We start from the raw sequence: 21,614 nt of genomic DNA on the forward strand, positions 1-21,614 counted from the left end.
TCCCGTGGTACTGGTTATATCTCGGCCATCTACTCTTGCCCCACCTCATCCTTCTGCCTCGAAGGTGGCTAAAAAGAAGAGGAAACGAGGAAAGCCATTCGGGAAGGATGGCTCTGAGGAAGGGGAGATACCCCCGACTACCCAACAACCACGCTCCAAGGAGCCTAGGATTATGAGGGCACAACAGAAGAAAGGCCCTTTTGAAGGGGCCAAGAAAAGCGCTAAAAGGGAACAACGCACCAAGGCCACCATTTGGAACCCGGCCTTCGTGCTTAGCACAAGTGACCCTCTTACATTTGAGACCACTTTGACGGATGCCCAAAAGGGCCGGTTCGAGTTAGTGTTCGAGTGCCTTGAACAGGCCATGCTCCTTCCCCGAGATATGCAGGAGCTAAAGGACATGAGGAAACGTGAAGTGTTCGTCTCCCTAAAGAGGGACCTTGCCAAGATTTGCTCACTACACTAGAATTCCCATATGATTTATTCATATCCATTGTATTAAGTCTTCAACATGTGTATTTTTTTACAGGCTGTACAAGCATCCTTTGTGACCGAGGAATGGGTCGACCACAATCTCTCAAAGTCCTAAGAAGTAGAAAATAAACTGGCAAATTCAGATAGGGCCTTGGCCGAGGTACAGAAAAAGTATAAAGACTCTCTCTTCCACCTAACCAAGGTAGAGAGGGGCCGCAAGAGCGCTAAAGCTGCCTTAGGGGGGGCAGAAAAGCAAGCCGAAGAGATGCGGGTTTCTCTGAAGAAAACTAAAACGCAGCTAGCTTCAGCCAAAAAGCAGATCAAGCTTCAAGTGAAAGAGCTTGGTAATAAAGATGCTGAGAGGGAGAAGGCGGAGCAAGCCACTTATGATGCGATCATGGCCAAAACTGCCCAGAGCTTAACCGCCCAACTTAGAGATGTTGTTCGGACCTTCTACCTTGGGGTATGGGGTGAAGCCCTTAATGCTGTTGGAGTTGGTGCTAATTCTGACCTCAGGGGGCCCAGCAAAGTTTACTACCCCTTGCCCTTCGCATCACTCCCAGTTCTGCTCTTCCCATGCCAAATCCAAATTCTGCCTCCTCGGCGCCTAAGTCCTCGAAACTTCCAACTTCTAAATCTTCTACTAAGAAGGAGAAGCAGGTTCCAACCTCAATGAACTGGAATCAGAAGAGGTTAAAGAAGTTGAACAACTGAAGAAGAAGAGCAAAGAAAAAGAGAAAGAAGCAGCAAAATAGCTCCGTTAGGTTGATACATAGGCAGATTTTTGTAACGGGCTAGGCGCAGTAGTTGTTCTTTTCTTCTTTTTCTTTTGTTCTGCCCTATCTGTAAACATTTTTCCGAGCTTGAATGAATAGATCCAAGTTTTATAACATTCTTGTTTTGTTTAAGTACTTACTTTTTACTTTAAGCTTTTTCTTAACACTCTCCTGACCAAAATGTATGACCCAAAGCATGTTAAGTCACCACAAACCTGATTTAAATCTGACAGTATGATTTGAGAAATTGAACATAACTATGGTTATGTTTCTGGATTGAGCCATATTCACATAAAAGTTAATTTACCCGTGGCATGTGATCCAAGGAGTCAAATATGGCTGAGGTCGTGTTTAACACTTAGACAATTTCACATAAGAGTTAATTTACCCAAGGTTTGTAACTTGAGGAGTCGAATATGGCCGAGGTTCTGTTTAACACGCCAATTTCACACGAGTTAATTTACCCAAGGCCTGTGACCCGAGAAGTCGAACATGGCCGAAGTTTTGTTTAACACGCCAATTTCACACGAGTTAATTTATCCAAGGCCTATGACCCAAGAAGTCGAACATGGCTGAGGTTTTGTTTAACACTTAGCCAATTTCACACAATAGTTAATTTACCCAAAGCCTGTGACACGAGGAGTCAAACATGGCCGAGGTTCTATTGAACACTTAGCCAATTTCACATAAGACAAGATGTAATGAATAACTTAGGAAAATCAGGCACTAAATAACAAGCATAGAATTGGATGGGATCCAAAGTGTTATTAATGATAATATCTACACAAATATTTTACATTCTAAAGACATGGAACAACATTATCGTCCAAATCTTCTAGGTAATAAGCCCCAATCCCAGCTACTGATGTGATACGATATGGACCCTCCTAATTTGGTCCCAATTTACCCCATGATGGGTTCTTGGCAGTTCCTACTACTTTTCTTAAGACCAGATCGCCAAGAGCCAACAGCCTTGCCTTAACTCCTTTGTTGTATCCTTGCCTGAGCTTCTGTTGATAATGTGTCATTTGGACCAAGGTCACTTCCCTTCTTTCGTCAACTAAATCTAGATTCGCCGAGAGCAAACTTTCGTTTTCTTCAATACTGAATTGGCTAGTCCTCAATGTCGAGAACCTTGTCTCAAGAGAGATGACCACTTCAGATCCATAGGTCATTGAGAATGGAGTTTCCCCAGTTGATCTTCAGGGTGTAGTATGGTATGTCCATAGTATGTGTGGCAACTCATCCATCCATTTCTCTTTCGCTTCATCTAGTCTCTTCTTTAATCCATTAACTATGACTTTATTGACAACTTCGGCTTGTTCATTCCTCTGCGGGTAGGCTGAAGTGGAATATCTGTTTTTAATACCCAGCTCTCCACAATATTTTTTAAAAGCCTTGCTATCAAATTGGAGTCCGTTGTCCAAGATCAATGTATGAGGAATTCCAAATTTGGTGACAATATTCTTCCAAATGAACTTTTTTGCATCTACGTCCCTAATGTTAGACAGTGGTTCAGCTTCGACCCACTTTGTGAACTAGTCGGTCCCGACGAGAAGCCATCTTCGGTTCCCTGCTGCTCCTAGGAATGGTCCAACTATGTCTAATCCCCACTAAGCAAATGGCCAAGGATTGGAGAATGGATTCAAGACTCCTCTAGGTTAGTAGATATTTGGAGCGTATCTCTGACATTGGGATAACATAGTCTTGAGCAGCCCTTTGCAAGCTAGGCCACCAATACCCTTGGGTGAGAGCTCTATGTAATAAGGACCTCCCCCTAGTATGACTACCACAAATTCCCTCATGCACTCCTCCAATAAGGGCTCCACAATCTCAAGATGGACACATAGTAAATATAGTCCCGAATAGGAGCATTTATACAGCTTCTGCTCCACGAAAAGCCAATATTGCAAAGCTTTTCTTCAAATCTTCTCGGCCTCACCTTTGTCTTTGGGAAGTATCCCATCCCTTAAGAACGAAACTAATGAGTCCATCCAACTCAGACCGACTTGTATGCTATGTATTCCAATCGGGGTTTGGTCACTATGTCCAGGAACCAACAGATCCTCAACGATTATAACTCGAGGGAGGCCTGATCCCGAAGAGGTGGCAAACATAGCCAACAAATCAGCGTGAGAGTTCTGGCTTCTTGGGATCTGCTTTATGTAGAAAGCTTCAAAGTTGGACTGAGCTTGCCTAACCTTGATAAGATATCCTTGCATTCGTTGGTCCCTGGCCTCAAATTCTCCATTGATTTGCCCAACCACTAGTCTTGAGTCCGAAAAGACATTTATGGCCTTTCCTCCTAGCCTGCTAACCATCGCCATCCCAGCCAATAGGGCTTCATACTCTGCTTCATTATTTGTAGCTAGAAAACCTAACCTTAAAGATTTTTCCACAGTTATCTTCTCGAGGGATACTAGGACAACTCCCACATCAGATCCTTTTTGATTAGCTGCATCGTCAATATAAACTTCCTAAACTGGAGGACATGGTGTAGAGACTACAGAGATCTCAGGACTCGGCATCTCGCCTTCCTCGGCACCCTTGGTAAACTCAGCAACAAGGTCTGCCAACACTTGTCCCTTTATAGTAGTACGGGGTATATATTTAATATCAAAAGCCCCAAGCATTGTCCCCCACTTGGCAATCCTTCTTGTGTAGTCAGATTTCTGAAGTAGCGCCTACAGAAGGAGTTAGGTGAGAACCACAACGTTATGTGCTCGGAAGTAATTAGGAAGTTTCCTTGTTGCATGTATGATGACCAAAATTGCCTTCTCCAAGGGTAAGTAATGAGTTTTTGCTTCTTGTAAGGATTTGCTAACATAGTACACAAGCCTCTACACCCCAACATCTATTATGACTAGGACCAGGCTTACTACATGATCAGTGACTGTTATATAAGCATACAAAGCCTCCTTCTCGGGTCGGGAGAGAATAGGAGGGTGTGATAAATACCACTTCAACTCATCAAAAGCGACAATACATTCCTTGGTCCACTCAAAGTTTTTCCACTTGTGGAGGAGCTAGAAGAATGGCTGACATCAGTCTGCCGACCGAGAGATGAACCTATTCAGGGCGGCCGTTATTCCTGTCAACTTTTGCACTTTCTTTGGGATTCCAAGGTGGGTGCAAGTCATTAATGGCTTTGATTTTATTGGGATTAACCTCTATTTCTCGATGAGTGATCATGTAACCCAAAAACTTGCCCAAACTGACACCAAAGGAGCATTTAGAAGCATTAAGACGCAACTTGGGCTTCCTGAGAACTGAGAGCACACTTCCCAAGTCATTCAGATGCTCTGAACTTTACTCTTTACAACCATGTCGTCAATATATGCCTCAACATTCTGCCCAATTTGAGACTTAAAACATCCGAGTCACCATCCTTTTATACGTAGATCCAGCATTTTTTAGGCCAAAAGGCATCACACGATAGTGATAATTCCCAATGGGGGTTAAGAAAGCTTCCTTCTCTTGGAAGGCATCTAGAAAACTCATTTGAGAATGTCCAACCGTCGCATCCACTAGCTGATCAATCTGAGGAATGAGGAAAGGGTCCTTTGGACATGCTTTGTTCAAATCCGTGAAATCAACACATACTCACCACTTCCCGTTCTTTTTCACTACCACAATATTAGCTAGCCATTCGAGGTAAAAATCTTCCTTGATTGCCCCTGATTGCTTGAGCTTATTCACCTCTTCCTTTACCGCCTCGGCATGCTCCTTTAAAGAGCACTAATATGATTGCCTTTTTGGTACAGCCATAGGATTTACATTCAAATGATGGCATATAAAGTCTAGGTCAATTCCTAGTACCTCATAAGCACTCCACGCAAAAACATCTATGTTATTCTTCAAAAAACCTATACGTTCCTCCTTTTCAATGGGGGGTAGTTGAGCCCCCACCTGAAAATACCTATCCCCATCTAATCCGATCACCACTTTTTTAACTCCTCACAAAGCAAACCCTGCAATTCAGTCTCGAGTTCGCCCTCGAGGTTAGCTTATTGCTACGAGGCCTCTTCTAATGTAGAAGAAGCCTTATCCAATGATTGTTGTCTGATTGCAGCCACTAGGCACTGTCTAGCCATTGTATGACTTCCGACAAGCTCTCCAACTCACCCCACGGTGGGATATTTGACTTTCGAATGCAGGGTAGATGACACCGCTCCCATGGCATGAAACCAGGGCCTTGCTAAAATAGCCGTATAGAGAGAATAAACTTCAACCACAATAAAGTTCACTTGCACCACTACATTCCCTGCTTGCACTGGTAACTTAATCATCCTTCTGGGAATCACGGTTCTCACATCAAACCCAACCAAAGAGAGTCATACTTGCTTAAATCCTCAGGCTTGAGTCTGGGTACATAATTTCAGCTCCACTTTCTTGGTCTACTAGGACTCTCTTTACATCATACCCCCAACACAAAGGGTCACAACCAGGGCATCATCATGGGGTTGAAAAGTCCTAACTTTATCTTCCTCCGAGAAGCCTAAAGTCAGCAATGTTTCAAGCCTAACCCTCTTAGATTCTCGGACTTGCTCCTTAAGCACTGGTTTCGAAGCTACAAACATAATGCCTAAACATGAACCAGCATCGCGGCTAGGAGTGGCAAAAATCACATTGATTGTTCCCAAGGATGGCCGAGTAGCAATTTCCCTTTGGTACCCTGCTCCAGTTTGACTTGCTTGCCCTGAAAGCTGGTGTATGAACTGCTTCAGTTTCCCATCTTTCACCAATTGGTCCAGATGATCACGCAAGGTTCTACAGTCTTTAGTTGTGTGTCCTCTATCTTGATGATACTGGTAGTAAAGATTTTGATTTCGTTTGGATGGGTCTCCTTCCATCTTATTGGGCCACTTGAAATAAGGTTCGTTCTTTATCTTCTCGAGGATCTAATACATCGGCTCCTTAAATACCGAGTTGACTACTTGGGCATTAGCCCTTGATGATTGGTTAGCAAACTCTCCTGGGTCGACTGTGATTATTCCCTTCAGGCTGAGGATCTCTCCTTTCAGGGGGGAAGATTTTGGTTTTTCCCTTTCCTTGGGTTTGATCCTCTTCGACCCACTTATGCTTATCAATACGGTCCATAAGCTAACGCATACTTTAGGCAGGTTTCATAGTCAAGGACTTTCTCAAATCGTGTTCTATTGGGAGCTCAACCTTGCAAGTCCTTATGGCCACATCTTTGAAATCCCCGTCAATTTCATTAAATGTTTCCCGATACCTGTCAGAGTAGGTTTGAGCATCTCCCCTTCTCTCATCACCATGGACAACAAAGAGTCCAAAGGTCTGGGAACCCTGATGCACGTCACGAATCTCGCTCCGAAAGCCCTAGTCAGCTCTTCATAAAGCTTATTGATCCCTTTTCCAACCTGTCAAACCATCTCTTGGCAATAGGCTCGAGGCTAGAAGGAAAAACCTTACACATAAGGGCCTCATTCCTCAAGTGAATGACCATCCTTTGGTTAAAGTGACTCATGTTCCACGGGGTCAATTCTTCCATTGTAAATAGTAAAAGTAGGTTGAGTAAAACTATGGGGAAGCTTGGCCCTATCAATTCTTCGCGTGATGGGTGACTTAGAGATTTGGCGTAGAGTTTTACTCATTGCATCGTTTCCCATGCTCCTAGGAAATGAGCTCTCACCTCGCCTTTTACTATGTTTCTCCACCCTATCTAAGTGTGAAGATGTAGAGAAAGACTCACTAGGGGGAGTCCTTAACTTCGGTCTATAGTTACAGTCTCCCTCATCTTCAGATCCTGAGCTTGATGGGGGTGCTTGATCTCCCCTAACATGCGCCCTATGGTGAAGTTTTTTATGCAAATGATCAATCTCCAACTTGAGATTTCGGGTCTCTTGCTCATGGGACACGACTTCCAGTTCTTGATTGGCTCCTATTAGTATGTTTTGTATGTTGTAATTCCACCCTAACGCTTAAGGGTTCGATTATGCTCTCGATCTCTCCTCCGCTCTAGATTGACAAAGTGATCCACACGCTGCAAGCCAACAGATTCCTCTTTATCCTATCTGGAGTTAGCCATAGCTTGGATGAAGAAGATTGTAGATGGTTTCCCATAGACGGCGCCAATTGTAGAGACTCTAAAAATAAAGGCCCAAGCCCACTTAGATTAGTGGTACCTTATCCCTCAAATCAAACCGAAACAATAGAATTTTTAAAAGAGTGGGTAACTAACTCAAGTGCAATACAAGGTTAAGTCCAAGTCTAGGACTGAAGAATCCTACATAGTAGATAAGCGCAAATGGAAAATCAATTAAGGATAATATTCTCCTTGGGTGGATCCGAGGATCAACTTCTTGTGTATAAATTTAGTTCTAGTTCTTTACAAGGTAATATTGAATTCTCCTCATTGTTCTCTTGTTACTTAGAAATTGTCCATCCCCTTTTTCTAGGGGGTTACCTTCCTTTTATAGTCCCTTCCCTTGCATCCCAGCCCTCCACTTGTACGTCCCAGGGCATTTCTTTAGATACTTCTCACATCAAGACCCTTCTAGAGGTGGTAGGAGTTGCTAGCTGTGAAGTTACTGTTCAAGGGTCATTTCCACATTAATATAGTTAATAAGGTTGGTGTTGGGCATTCAATGCGAAGGTGGGAGGAGTCTCCTTCAAGAAACTTCCTCCCACCAACCTTGTTTCAACTACTGTCTCTTCTCCTATCCTTGGGCTTCTAAGGGGTATTAGTTGTTCTAATTCTCTTACTCTCCTTGGATAGGCGGAATCCTCGGAGTTTGCTTACCCATCTTGGTCTGGTTTGGGCAAATTAATCCTCGGCCGGGATTCCTCAGTCGTCGGAACCCCATAGGTATTTTACAACCACACAATGTTCTTGATGCAATTCTCCACTTCATCACCCTACTCTTATCATATGATTCACATCATATTCAAACTCTCCATATTTTTGAATTATTGATCCAACATATCGAAAACTTTCGCTCTTTGGTATCTCTAGACCATCAAGTCTTAAAGCCCCTTCATATTTATTTCTACTTTTACTAAATTTGCATTCCATGTGCTCCATTTTAGTCCTACTTAAATGAAAGCCTATATTGTAAATAATCCTGCCAAATTTCTAACAGTCAAATTTCTAACAATCGAAAAAATGATGCAAGTGCATAATGCATATGGTATTAATCGTCATGTTCACGATGATGAATAGAATGTACTAGAAACAAATTCAAACAAATCAAACATAGATAGAATGCACGAAATCAAAAATGGAAATACATTGTGTAAAACCCCAAGTACAAAACCACCCAAACAATGTCCCAACTAACAAAAACTTCAAAAAATCCGCAGATTTCTCAACGTCCTCAAAAGTGCGGGTATTTCGTTCTCTCCAAATTAGCCACATCAAACAAGCTGGAACCATATTCCAGACCGAAAAAGAGTGTAACCCCAAATAATTCTCCCATGCAAAAAGAAGAGAAACAACCGTCCTTGGCATCACCCACTACAAACCAAACATCAAAAATAGTTCACTCCATAAGGCGTGTGCGAACTTGCAATGAAGTAAAAGATGATCCACTATTTCTCCATCGCAACGGCACAAGCTACACCAATTAACCAAAGACAAGTTCCTTTTTACAAGGTTGTCAATAGTAAGAATACTTTCTCGAGTTGCAGTCCATAAAAAGAAAGACACTCTTTTAGGTACCTTATTACTCCAAATACATTTCCACGGGAAAGGAAAGGTAGGAGGAGCAGATAATGAATTATAGAAAGAGAGCACATCAAAAACACCATTTGGGGTTAACTTCCAAAACAAACTATCAGTCCCCTCACCCCTAGGCATTTTGGAATAAATAAGCTTGTAAAAAACAAACACTCTCTCCTCCTCCCAATCATCAAGAGCCCTATGGAATTGAATATCCCAACTCTTACTACCATCATCTAGTGAAATACTAATCAACTCAGAAATCCAAGCTTCTTTACCTATAGCACAAGAGAAAAGATAAGGGTAAAGATCCTTTAAGGGAATGTGCCCACACCAAAGATCATACCAGAATTGAATACGAAAACCCTCTTCCGCCACATAAAACACATGACCAAAGAAATTCTCAGCACCTTTCCTAATATTCTTCCACATTCCACATCCCTAAGCACCTCTACTAACTCTGGTGCACCAACCTTCACTAGACTCTCCATACTTGGTAGCTATAACCTGACGCAATAAATGATTGGTTTCACTTCCAAAACGCCATAGCCATTTTCCAAACAGGGCTTGATTAAACAACCCAAACCTCCTGTTTCAATTGGCCAACACACCTTATTCCAAGCAATAAGTGGATATTTGAAAGCTTCCTCAGAACTCCCCCACAGGAAATTTCTTTGGATTCTTTCTAATCTATCCACCACAGCTGGAGGGATAGTAAACAAGGATAAAAAAAAGGTGGAAAGGCTTGAAAAGATACTTTTCAATAAAGTTAATCTACCCCCTTTCGACAAATATAAACGTTTCCAATCAGAAAACTTCTTCTCCATTTTTTCTATAATAGGATTCCAAATTGATGGATCCTTAAAATGAGCTCCACGACACATACCCAAGTAAATCATGGGCAGCCTACCAGCATTGCAACCTAAGACACTAGCCAAAGTATCCAAACTCCCTACCACCCCCACTGGAACAATCTCACTCTTACCAATATTAACTTTCAAGCCTGTGATAGCCTCAAAGAATATCATCACCATCCAAATATATAAAAGTTGTTCCCTAGTTGCATTACAAAAAAGGATAGCGTCATCAGCGAAAAGAAGATGAGAAATATGCAAATCTCCTTGTGAACGGGAATTCGCTTGAAAACCCCTAAAAAAGCCTCCCTATTTTGTTCTTTTCAACAGCATAATCAAAACTTCCATCACCAATAGGAAAAAGAGTCCCCTTGGCGAAGGCCCCAAGTACTACCAAAAAAACCCACTAGATAGCCATTAACAAGAACTAAAAATCGACTGTAGAAACACAAAACTTCATCCACCTCCCTCACTTCTCTCCAAAACCCATCATCTCCATGAGATAAAACAAAGCATCCCAATTCACATGATCATAAGCCTTCTCAATATCCAACTTAACAATCACACCTGGAATACCACTCTTCATTCTACTATCCAGACATTCATTAGCAATGAGAATGTAATCAAGAATCTGTCTCCCCCCACCAAGAGTTCTGAGAATTAGATATAAGTTTATCCAAAACACAACAAAGCATATGTGCCAACACTTCTGATAGTAGCTTGTACAAACTACCCACAAGGCTAATAGGACGAAAGTCCTTAATGTTAATAGCATTGGTCTTCTTAGGAATCAGACATAAGAAAGTGGCATTAAGGGATTTTTCAAAGATGCAAGTTCTATGAAAATCCCCAAAAAAAAGCCATAACATCTTCTTCTACCACACTCCAACACTTTTGGAAAAAAACCCATAGTAAAACCATCTAGCCCAAGTGCCTTATCACCTTCAACCTCCTTTAAAACTGCAAGAATCTCCTCCTTATCAAACTCCCTCTCTAAAGATAGTCTCTCAGATTCATCCAAGCAAGCAAATTCCAAGCCATCAATAGTAGGTCTCTAAGATTCAGGCTCTTGATATAGATTCTTATAAAATTCTACCACCTGAGCCTGAACTTCCCTGTCATCCATAAAGCACACCTTCAACCTCCACTCCCCTAATTTGATTGGTTCACCTGTGTGAGTTAGCCAACCTATGGAAAAACCGAGAATTATTATCCCCCTCTTTTATGAACAAGACCTTGGATTTTTGCCTCCAAGAAATTTCCTCCAAAGAAGCTAAATGCTCTATATCAGCTCTGATCACAGTTCTTCTAGATCTATCTACTAGAGACAAAACTTGCAGCTTTTCTCTCATATCAAGCTCCAACAACTAAGTCAAAAGACATTTCATCCTAAAAGCCACATCCCCAAACACATGCTTATTCCAATGCTTCAAATCACCTTTCAAAGCCTTCAGTTTACAAGCTAAAACATAACTTGCTGAAAGTTTAATCAAATTGTTGTAGAGACAAACTAATAATATGTTTGTTTCTTAAACAATAGAAAACAATAAGTCCAATGACAAAATATTATAGATTGGACAAATGAAAAACGTAAGTAAAATAGTATCTAAAACAATTACAATAAATCTAGTTCCATAATAAAATATAAAAACTAACAGAAAAGTTGTTGGAGTCATGACAGCCCACCATAATTTCTTGACAGTAACGGAGTCTTTTGGATTTGCAGAAATAGCCCTTAGTCTAGCAATCACCCGTATCACATTCCCATCAACCACAGGTACCACCTGATATAGTATTCCTTGAAAAATGCTTCATGTTGATTAAACAAAATATTCCAGAAGCTACTCACCTCCTTAAATGCTATTGAAGCAATAGCTCCAGCAGTATAGTCTCCAATTCCTTGAATCTTTTTCAGTGCAGAAACTGTTTTAGGAAATCCACTTCCTTTTGCAACAATCATCCTAGCTCCCTAACAACAAAAACAAAATGGACGGAGCGCATTAGGACACAGTTTACTATCAAGATAAGTATGTGACTCTCTTCTTCCTCTTCTTCTTTTTTTATCCTTTTGAGATATAGGAGACTTCAACTTTCTTGTCAGTGAGATGAAATACAGAACCTTTCATTGACATTTTCAAGTGTCCAAAGGCCTTCACCACAAAACCTAAATTCTTAAGGAGAACATGAGTATTGTGTCAGCCCACTGGGAAGGTATTCCAGTCACTTTGTGATGTCTAAGAGACACAATGTACTAGATAACAGAAGATAGTCAAAGGCACCATATGTCATTCAATTCATATCAGTTGAGAGATGAATCTGATTAGTTATCTACTGATTTTGGCACCTGCCTTATTTGAGTTGCAAGTTTTGCAAGTGGCTAGGAAAAAGAGCTCAGGAACTAAATTCAGGGGGAAAAGTTGAGGTTTTGAAGATCTAAAGTAACAGGACTTAGGCGAAAACAGCAACATGATGCTTCTAGGGTTGTGACTTAGGACAAGGGAGAACAAAGAAAAATTACATTTAAAATTTCTAGGTCAGATCTTGGCAGTGATAGGACAGCTGAATTTTGAGGAATTAGTGTTTGGTTTTTTTTTTGGTAGGAAAGAGGTTGGAAAATAATAAGGATTATAGAGTTTCCAATGGAGGGAAGGAATAGTAGGATTTGAGGATGAAACAAAGGAGAAATCCAAAATTTATGTTGCTATTCCAGTGATGTGAACAGTATCAGGCTGTTTCAGAGTTATGTGGGGCTATTTGATGGATGGAAGGGTTCTTTTAGTTTTAGGCATCTAGACTTCCTAAGTATCACACCTGGGGACACCTCAAAGAAGGATGTGCATCACACAAACTGTAACAAGCTTCATAGCTTCTCTAGAAATCTGAAATTTTATTATTCTCTTCAATAGAAACTAGAAAGTATTAAACCCTTCAAACAGAAGACTAATACCTATTCCTAGTGGATATAGGACTTTATTTAAACTCCTAATAAGACTTGGAGTTGTACTCCTTGGGCTTTATTACTAAACCCAAACTAAATAACTAAACTTAAATAGAACCCAAATATGAACTAATGGACCATTGGTATAGCCCATGTACAGAAATTAGAAAATTACAAAACGGCCCCCACCACTTAAAAATAAATAAAACAGAGGTTGACCCACTGCCTGCATCAGGTTGTTTGTTATTTGATTGCAAACTTTAGGGCAAATATCATTTTGAAGTTTTAAAATTGCAAGATTTCTGTGGAAGTAGTCCATTTTAGGGGTTTTAAGATGGTTGGGGTTAGGGTTTTGTGGTGGAAAAATCTAGGTAAAAGTAGGGACTTTGGATTTCAAGAGGATTAGAAAAGGATTTGGCCTCAAATTATGGTGAGAAAGAGAAAAAATCAGAGCCTGCTCTGGTGCTGTGAACAGCATTCTTGGACTATTGGGGTGCTGATTGATGGGAGAAGGGTTTAGGGATTTTATAACTGGAGTAAAACGGCATCCACAAGCACGGTGGCATGAGGAGTGTCCAAATAAGCCTACATCACAATCCAATTAGTTTCATAAGTCCAACCAAGTTGATTTTCAAGCTCAGTAAATAAGGCCATTATTTTGAATGAATTTTGCCACCATTTCAGAAGATATTTGAAGAATAATAGGTTATTTTGTCCAAGAAGTCAAATAGCATTTAATTGGGGTTTCTAGGGAATATTCAGCTTTTATGTTTTAGTTCTCTTGAGTAGACAAGTCTTTTATTATGTATCTAGTTTCCATGAGTCAAGATTTTGAAAATGTAATGTTATTAATCGCTATTTTCATTCTCCTATGCGTAGAGAGCTGTTCTAAAATATTATGTAAGCCATTTGGCTGAAATAAATAAATCAAAGTGTGTATTTGAGTTTATATAGCTTTTGGCTCTCAAAAAAAGAAGAAGAGTTTATATAGCTTTGTGCTTTAGAATATTGATTTCTTCTAAATTAACTCTTATTCCTTGGGTGGATTCCTTTGGGTGGCGAGTTTGGTTTCTGTATCTCTTTGGGTGGTGATAATTTGTATCACATTGAGTTGTGAGCCAATTCAGTTATGTATCCTTAGCTAAATTCCTTTAGATGGTGATATCTCTATCCCTTTGGGTTTGCTTTAGTAGTGAGTTTATCTATCCTTCTAATTCTTGAGTGATTTCTTATTCCATATAACCCAGAAAATATAAAAATATATACATCCAACCTTCCCTCATTCATCATATCGGATAAGTTTGATTTGCTCCATACTTTTCCGGTACCAAAGGGGGTCACCTATCCCCGCATTTGTTTGTTATTGCGCTGAAGTTCTCTCTCAATTAATGTAGCTGGCTGTCCAAGGTAATTCAAATTTCACCCAAAGTGTTTAAGTATAAAGCTAACACAATTATGTTTTGCTGATGACTTGATGGTGTTTAGTGCAACTGATAAGTCTTCTTTTCAGCTTGTAAATGATCTTCTCACAAAGTTCCAAAAGCTATCTAGTCTAGCTACAAATCCTAAAAAGAGTGAGATTTTCTGTGCCAATGTCACTCCTATGTTGAAAGCTCAAATTTTAAGTACCATACAATTTAAGGAAGGGAAGCTTCCAATGAAGTACCTAATTATGTTTCGCTGATGACTTGATGGAGTTTCTCTCTCTCATTGCAAATTGAATTCTATTGATTGTAGACCTCTAGTGGCGAAAGTATCTGGTAGGATCAACTTTCAGGGAGCCAAGAGACTGCCATTTGCTGGTAGAATTCGGCTTATATCATATGTATTTTATAGCATACAGGTGTATTAAGAGTCTTTGTTTTAGTTAAGAAGGCAATCATAGTCATAGCTATTGAACAGAAATTCAGCAAATCCCATTAGAATAGTATTGATAGTGTAGTTTATAATATTATATGCATATATAAAAACAATATTGATAGGAAAATGATAGATAAGATGAGTGCACCTCAAGCAAAAAACGTGCTCGGCGGTAGTATCCCAAACCAGCCCACATTTCATTGACCTCCTGCAAACCAAAACAAATGAACCAACATTTAACTCTTAAAACTTAAAAGAGTTCACATCACGTTTTCCCTAAGAATCAACAAAACAAAACAGCCACGAGTCTCATAGCTAAACTAACACCTCATGTTTGTTTCCAACAGGGTTCAAATCCCCCCACATTATAACAATTGAATTAGACCAAACAAACAAAACCCAAATTACTAATTATTAATAATAACCTCAAGAGAAGCTAGAGATAGGTGTTGAAGGGTGGGCCATTTCTCCATCCAACGGTTGTAGTATTGAATGACAGTCTGAACTCTTGTTTGCTGAAGCATTACTTCCGAAACCCAAACCCCATAAGCCCTTTTTGTCTCTTCTTCTTCTGATTCTGCTGTATTTGTATACCGCCATGGGAGGTCCCTCTTGTTCTGGTCATACCACTCCAACAAAGATTCTCTAATCTTCTGTGTTTCGTCTCCGCTGAAACCCCACTTAACAATATCTTCTATATCTTCTTCTTCTTCTTTTGCTTTTTGTTTCTGTGTTGGTGTCTTTGCTTGTAGCCTGACTGAACGTCGTGGCCTTTCAACAACTACTTTACCATTATTAGTCTTCTTTTGTTTCTGCTTCTTGTTTCCTTCCATGGTTGAGAAGCAAAGGCAAAACCCACTTTCCTTTGAAGCTGAAGCGCTAGGACTAGGAGAAGGAGAGGCAACCTTAGCAAATTCAAATCGACGCATTAAAGACCAACTTCTCGGCGAAGGAGGACACCACAATGCGGGCCAAGGTGGACTGAGCCCCTCGAATTGTTAAAGCCCACACCCCGCAACAATTCCTCATTTTCTTTATCTATGAGTATATAAAACCGAAATCCCACAATTTACCATGTCAGTGCAATATTAAAAAAAAAAAAACATAAAAGCAAAAAAAAAAACTTTTCTAAGACTAAAAAAAGACCGGCATTATTATTAAAAAAAAAAAAAAAAAAAAAATCACTCTCCCCCTTAAACGCAAACATAGTAACACAAACTCATCAAACTCTCAGCAAAATTTGCTAAATAGACTAATTTTAGAAAATATTTCGGTGAATAATATGCGCGTCAAAGTATTTAGTTAGTTAGACTAATAAACTCGAGTTCCAGCCCAAAAATCCCAACATAAATCTAACATGGAATTAAAAAAAATAAAAATAAAATAAAACCACATGGAACTCGAGCTTAACAAACTTGAGTTCCATGTGTTTTTGGGCTAGAACTTGAGTTCTAAAATCAGTCTAACTAACCAAATACTTTGATGCGCATACTATTCACCGAAATATTTCCTAAAATTAGTCTATTTAGCAAATTTTGTCTCAAACTCCCTCTCTTCTTCTTCACGCAATCCCATCTCCTTCTTCAAACACACAATTTCCTCCATGCCTCTCTCTACATACACATTACCCTACCTCCAATCTTTTTCCCTTCTCTTCCTTCATTCCAAGCCTTCTTTTGTCGTTCAAACCAATATCCTTTGTAAAAGAAAGGCCAGCCCATCACCATGAATCAATACCCTTCGTTCAAAATCCATATCCTCTCCAGGTGAGTTTTTATTTCTTAATTATATTATTCTATTTAATAATATATGTTTGCAATCCAATTTGGCTATCTTATTTGATTATTCTCTTTTTTATTTTATTTTATATATAGATGATCTTCCTTTTATTCAAAACATACAAAGTCTTTCATATGTTATTCAAAATCCAATTTGTTTGACAAATTCACCAGCTTTCTTGCTTTTTCTCTCTGTAATTCTCTCTCATGTTTTTGCTGGTATAATGGTTGAGAGAATGATATAAGAATTGGTATCCTTTGTGAAAATAGGCCAACCCTAAGTGTTTGACAAAATGTCCCAAAGAAATTAGAATCAATGAAAATTAAAGGTTTGGTAAAAATTTTATGTCTGTTTTGTTAAAATCCTCCCCATCACCCTAAGTGTTTGATAGAATTTCTTAATGAAATTAAAATCTTTTTTTTTTCCTACCATGTTGTAACAATGAAATTCATTCTCATTTAAAGTTGCTGCAAAATATGTTTGTATGGCATTGTTATCGTTTTGTTGGAATTAGAGATAAATCAGACTTCATCTATTTGTTTTTTCCATACTCTATTCCTATTTATGGAGGACTTTTGGATTGAACTTTCAGCTTTAGCTCATGATTTTTTGTAGCAATCATTAAATGTTTCTTCTCTACATAGCTGTTTAAATTGGGTGTTGTTTGGTTTTTTTTATAGCCCAATTTAATAGGTGTGTCTCTTTTCTTATCTTTGGGTTGCTACTGACGGCTATAATAAATTTTCGGATATGGATATGTGACTTTTTGTTAGAATAATACACCTATTGGTATTTGATGCAAGTTTCCTAAAGTTTATGTTGGTTGAAACTTGGATTCTTATTGTTGTTAATTGTTCTGCTGACAGGGAGCATTTTGATTTTCTTAGTAGGATTGCAAAAATATGTCTTTAACTTAATGGAATTCCCTATGGGATGTAATGATAGTGTTGGGTAGTTAGGGAAACACCACTTTTGAAATTTAAAAATCTTTAAGCAATATTTAAATAAAAGAAAAAAGGGCTTTAAGCCATGGGTTTTTTTTCCCAGCAAGTAGTGGTTATTATAGTTTATGATGGAAGCCATGAGATCAAGCTAGCTTGAGTTACTCAAAACAAGTTCATAAAACACTCTTAAATTTGATCAAGAGTGTATGTCAACTGTTTACAAAGTGAAACAACTACTATTGATAATGGTTTCAATATATTTTTCCATAGTTTGTCAACAAATTAATATTGAGAGATTTTATATTGCCATGGAGACCTATTGACAAAAGATGTTAACAACAAAAATTTGTGTTAAATATTATTCAGGTTTTGTTATTTTGGGTTTTTTTTTTTATTTACTTATTTCAGTTATTGGTTTTAATTAAGGTTGAATGATGAGAAAAGCAGAGCATGATAGAAGACATCTACAACACCAAGAAGCAAAAAAGGTGGAGGTATAATTGAAAGGGTTTTTTGGTGTTGGTTTGATAGTCTTCCTCAAATGTGTGGGACTCTTTGATGTTGAGCATGCTTAGATTGGAGGATTTTGTGTTGATAAAGGAATTTGGGTTAGGGTACGGTGGCAAACCTATGTGTTTTAGTTTTAGTTTTTTTTTTAATGGTTTTGGCTTTGTTTCTTAGATTTAGATGGTTTATCCTTGATCACTGTTAAATTCTGTAGTTGAAGCTTGAATGTTGTAGTGTAGTCATTTGACAAATGCAAATTAATTGTTGTTTAATTTTGTTGCTTTAAATTTAAAGGTGTTAAAATTTGTTGAATAAGTTATAATGATCATTGCAATAGAATAAATGCTTTCTAAATCTAAATCAAACGACTATAAGATTGTGCTATATGTTAACTTGGGATTTTCATTTGAATAAAGCAAATTGATTTATAAAGCAAGCAGTGTTATGGTCAAGGGTGAAAGCTTTAAATTTAAATATTGTCTTAGCTTTTGGACCCTTTGGGCATATTTTGATATGATTAGGCAAGGTCACTATGCAAAATCCATTATGCCATTCAGAGTACAAAATATTTACATTTCTTACTCTATGAAAATTGAGTGCAATTGATTTATGCTTGGTAAAAAAAATGTCTGTTCTATGAAAGTCCTCTATTGTTGTTCGGATTATTTTTTGTTTCTTTTCATGCCAACATGGTCTGTGCTATGACTGATGGAATTGAAAGAATTTAGTTGAATTCAAGGCGACAACCCTCCTAAACATTATTAGACAAGAAGAGAATAGTTTTTTATGGAATAATATTTGTTGCCTCTTATTGCTTGAGCCATAGCTTAAATACAACTATGACAAATTCATTTAAAGCTATTAAAGCTGTGTGTTTGAGACTTATTAAATTATGTTACAAGGTGAATATTTTATATCAATATCTATTTGTTAGCATGTGTTTGAAAATTTTAGGATAAATGAGTTAGTGAAGTATAATTTGTTATTTTTTGCTTTCCAAATTACAAGTAGTGATTTGTCCTATTAAATTGGTACCGTTTTCTTCTTCTTTATAATAAATAAATTGAAAAATTTGTTCTTCCATTGGACCTTTAAAGCTTTCAATTTGAAACTTTTGTTGTGAAAAATAACTGGCAGTGATGTTTGTGGCAGATTCGAATTCAGGATTGAGGTCAATCTCAATGCCATGGTTAGTTTTCTATATCTTATGTACTTTGCATATAGTTTATTGTTTATGATGCTTTGTTTACTCACCTATTGAGAGTAATGTTCATGTTACAGACACATCTAAGAATTTGGAAGCCCATTTTGAAGAATGCTAGCACTGTAGTAGAGAAGTTCTCCATGGAAGTCACACAAGATCTGTCTATCTGTACTTCCTCAAATAGCAACATAATTAGGTAGGATTTCTTACGATTTATGTGTCATCATAGTTGCTAGGTTGAAAGTATTCAATGATATATGCAAATAGCTAATTGTTGATTAGTAAGCCTACAAGTTGCGTGGGAACTTATTTGGAAATACATGGTAATGGTGGAAGCATCTTTTAGATAGAGATTATGGGAAAATTTTGCTAATAATAGATAATTTTTCTGGGCGGTGATTGTTTAATGCAAATTGTTGAGATGGGTTTTAGGGCCAAGAAAGTTGTGAGTTATGGACACAAACATGAGTTATGTAGGGTTACATGTATTGGTAGAATTGGTTGCGTGTTTAAGTTTGGAACAGGGGTGTATCAAAGTGTTTACTAATTGAATTTGAGACTCTAACATTAACTTGGCATTTGTTTAGAGAAATTAAACAACTACATGGAAGATTACGTGTTTTGTATGTTTGCTTTTGTTTACTGTGTGTCTTAATATGGATGTTGGTGGGATAATAAATTTGTGCAATCCTACTAAGGAAGAAGCAAAGGTAACCATGAGATTTCAAAGGATGATTGGAGATGATAATTTAAATGGAAGTGTTAGCTAGATGACATGAGTAACAATTCCTATTAAGAAAAGTATTTAGTAGTTCTATTGATTTTATTATAGTCACTATTTTTAATGATTTTTTTTTTGGTTAAATAATGCAACAAGTAAACCGTATATCAATGATATGTTATCAATGACTAAGTTTGGTTATATAGATAGCAAAAAATTGTAAAAGAGTCATGAAGGTTGGTACTAAAGACATATTGAAACAAAGGAAAATTGAAAAGCTACATACTAATGCAAGTTGGTACTAAAGACATATAGAAACAAAGGAAAATTGAAAATCTACATACTGATGCTTTTGTAATTACTCATTTGAAATTCAAATCAGTTTCAAAAATATAGTTTGTGGTTTAGAGCATTTTCTGTTTTCACTAATTGTGTTTTGTTTCCCTGCACCTATTTTTATAATTTGGTTTGTGCTGTCTATCATTCAAGTTTTCGGTATTTGTGGAGTTCTCTGTTTTTTGCCAGCTTTGAAACAAAATTTAGCCAAATCAGGATCCACACCACTAGCATTATTGTTAGTCACTTTAAGTTCAATGGTGTATTAAAGTACACACATTTGAAACTTTTGATTAGATAAGTAAAAGAACATAAATGCTACTTATAACAAAGCACACAATTTTTACTTTAAACTCTTGGTAGAAGGTATCGCTTCTTTTTTTTTTTTTTTTTTTCCTTTTGTTATAGTAATCAAAAGAGCCTACAAGTCAGCTATTTCAAATAGAAGAAAAACTAAATAAATCATCTTCCAAAAATGGTCCTTCTCACAATTTCTTCGACTGCTTACCTATACTTTCTCACAGCTGATTATGAATATACATATTAATTGTTATTTGCTTTGTTAAATTTTATTACTTCTTTAAATCTACACAATAGCACCAAATTAACATATTTCATTATTCACATCATGAACATGACATATATTGTTTTGGCAAAAAAAGAAAAAGAGATCTGCATGCAAATTGTTGATTTCAACAGAGTTAAATTCTAATATGTGACTATTAGAATTTATAATTTATTTATATTGCTATAACTACATACTTATAATTTTTTATAACTCACATATTTTAGATTTTTTAATAATTATTTTTTATTATTTGTAATCTCTTTATTCTTATGGCCTACAACTCTTTTTTTTGTTCATATTTCTATTTGTATCATTCTTTTCATAAGGAACAAGTAAGTTCCTTTCTGAATAGTATATGTTGTTATAGCAATCATCCTAACTATATGAAGTTTAAACTTAGCCTCATTGATTTTATAAATTTAATTGCGTAAATGTATATAATATATTTTGTTAATTTTGTTGATAGATTTATAAAGCATGAAATTACTGAGAATAATATCCCTTTAATATGTAGTTGAATTTAAATAGATTAGGCATTTTTATTTTATTTTATTCATTTTCTAATCATATATGTAATTTTCTTAAACTATTCCGTGCATCGCATAGGTTAGTGACTAGTTATTATTATTTTTTTTTCCTCATTTCTTTTATTATTATTTTTGTTTTAGTAAACAGTAATACTTATTAGAACATACATGAAAATAGTAATATTAGTATTTGACCTAACTTTTATAGTTGTAGACTGGGGTTATAAACAGTGGACACTAGACACACACAACTAATGTGGGATAAACATCCATTTTTTTTTTAGTAAACAATAATACTTATTAGAATACACACAAAAATAGTAATACTAGTTTTTTTAATCGAGTTTATAATATATTACATAACCAGAGTGCAACTACAAAAAGGCCTAACCTTTGTAGTTGTAGACTGGGGTTATAAACAGCAGGCACTAGACACACACAA

The 21,614-nt window shown here is 37.4% G+C and overlaps 1 protein-coding gene across 2 annotated transcripts in view; it reads right to left on the reverse strand.

Annotated features, from left to right (window-relative positions):
* The window catches only part of LOC126691621 (adenine DNA glycosylase), a 29,289-nt gene extending 13,679 nt beyond the window's left edge, over nucleotides 1-15,610 (reverse strand). The window contains exons 1-4 of one of the 2 annotated variants that reach the window (XM_050386668.1): nucleotides 15,012-15,610; nucleotides 14,735-14,794; nucleotides 11,638-11,757; nucleotides 11,445-11,572 (exon numbers count right to left, since the gene is read on the reverse strand). In XM_050386668.1, the coding sequence (XP_050242625.1) occupies nucleotides 11,445-11,572; nucleotides 11,638-11,757; nucleotides 14,735-14,794; nucleotides 15,012-15,515 (812 nt within the window). In that variant the 5' untranslated portion in view covers nucleotides 15,516-15,610. The remainder of the gene's footprint in view (nucleotides 1-11,444; nucleotides 11,573-11,637; nucleotides 11,758-14,734; nucleotides 14,795-15,011) is intronic. The other variant, XM_050386677.1, reaches the window with a different exon arrangement.
* Between the last annotated feature and the right edge of the window lie 6,004 nt (nucleotides 15,611-21,614).

The sequence above is a fragment of the Quercus robur genome, chromosome 1 (genome assembly GCF_932294415.1).
Source record: "Quercus robur chromosome 1, dhQueRobu3.1, whole genome shotgun sequence".
In the NCBI taxonomy this organism is placed as follows: domain Eukaryota; kingdom Viridiplantae; phylum Streptophyta; class Magnoliopsida; order Fagales; family Fagaceae; genus Quercus; species Quercus robur.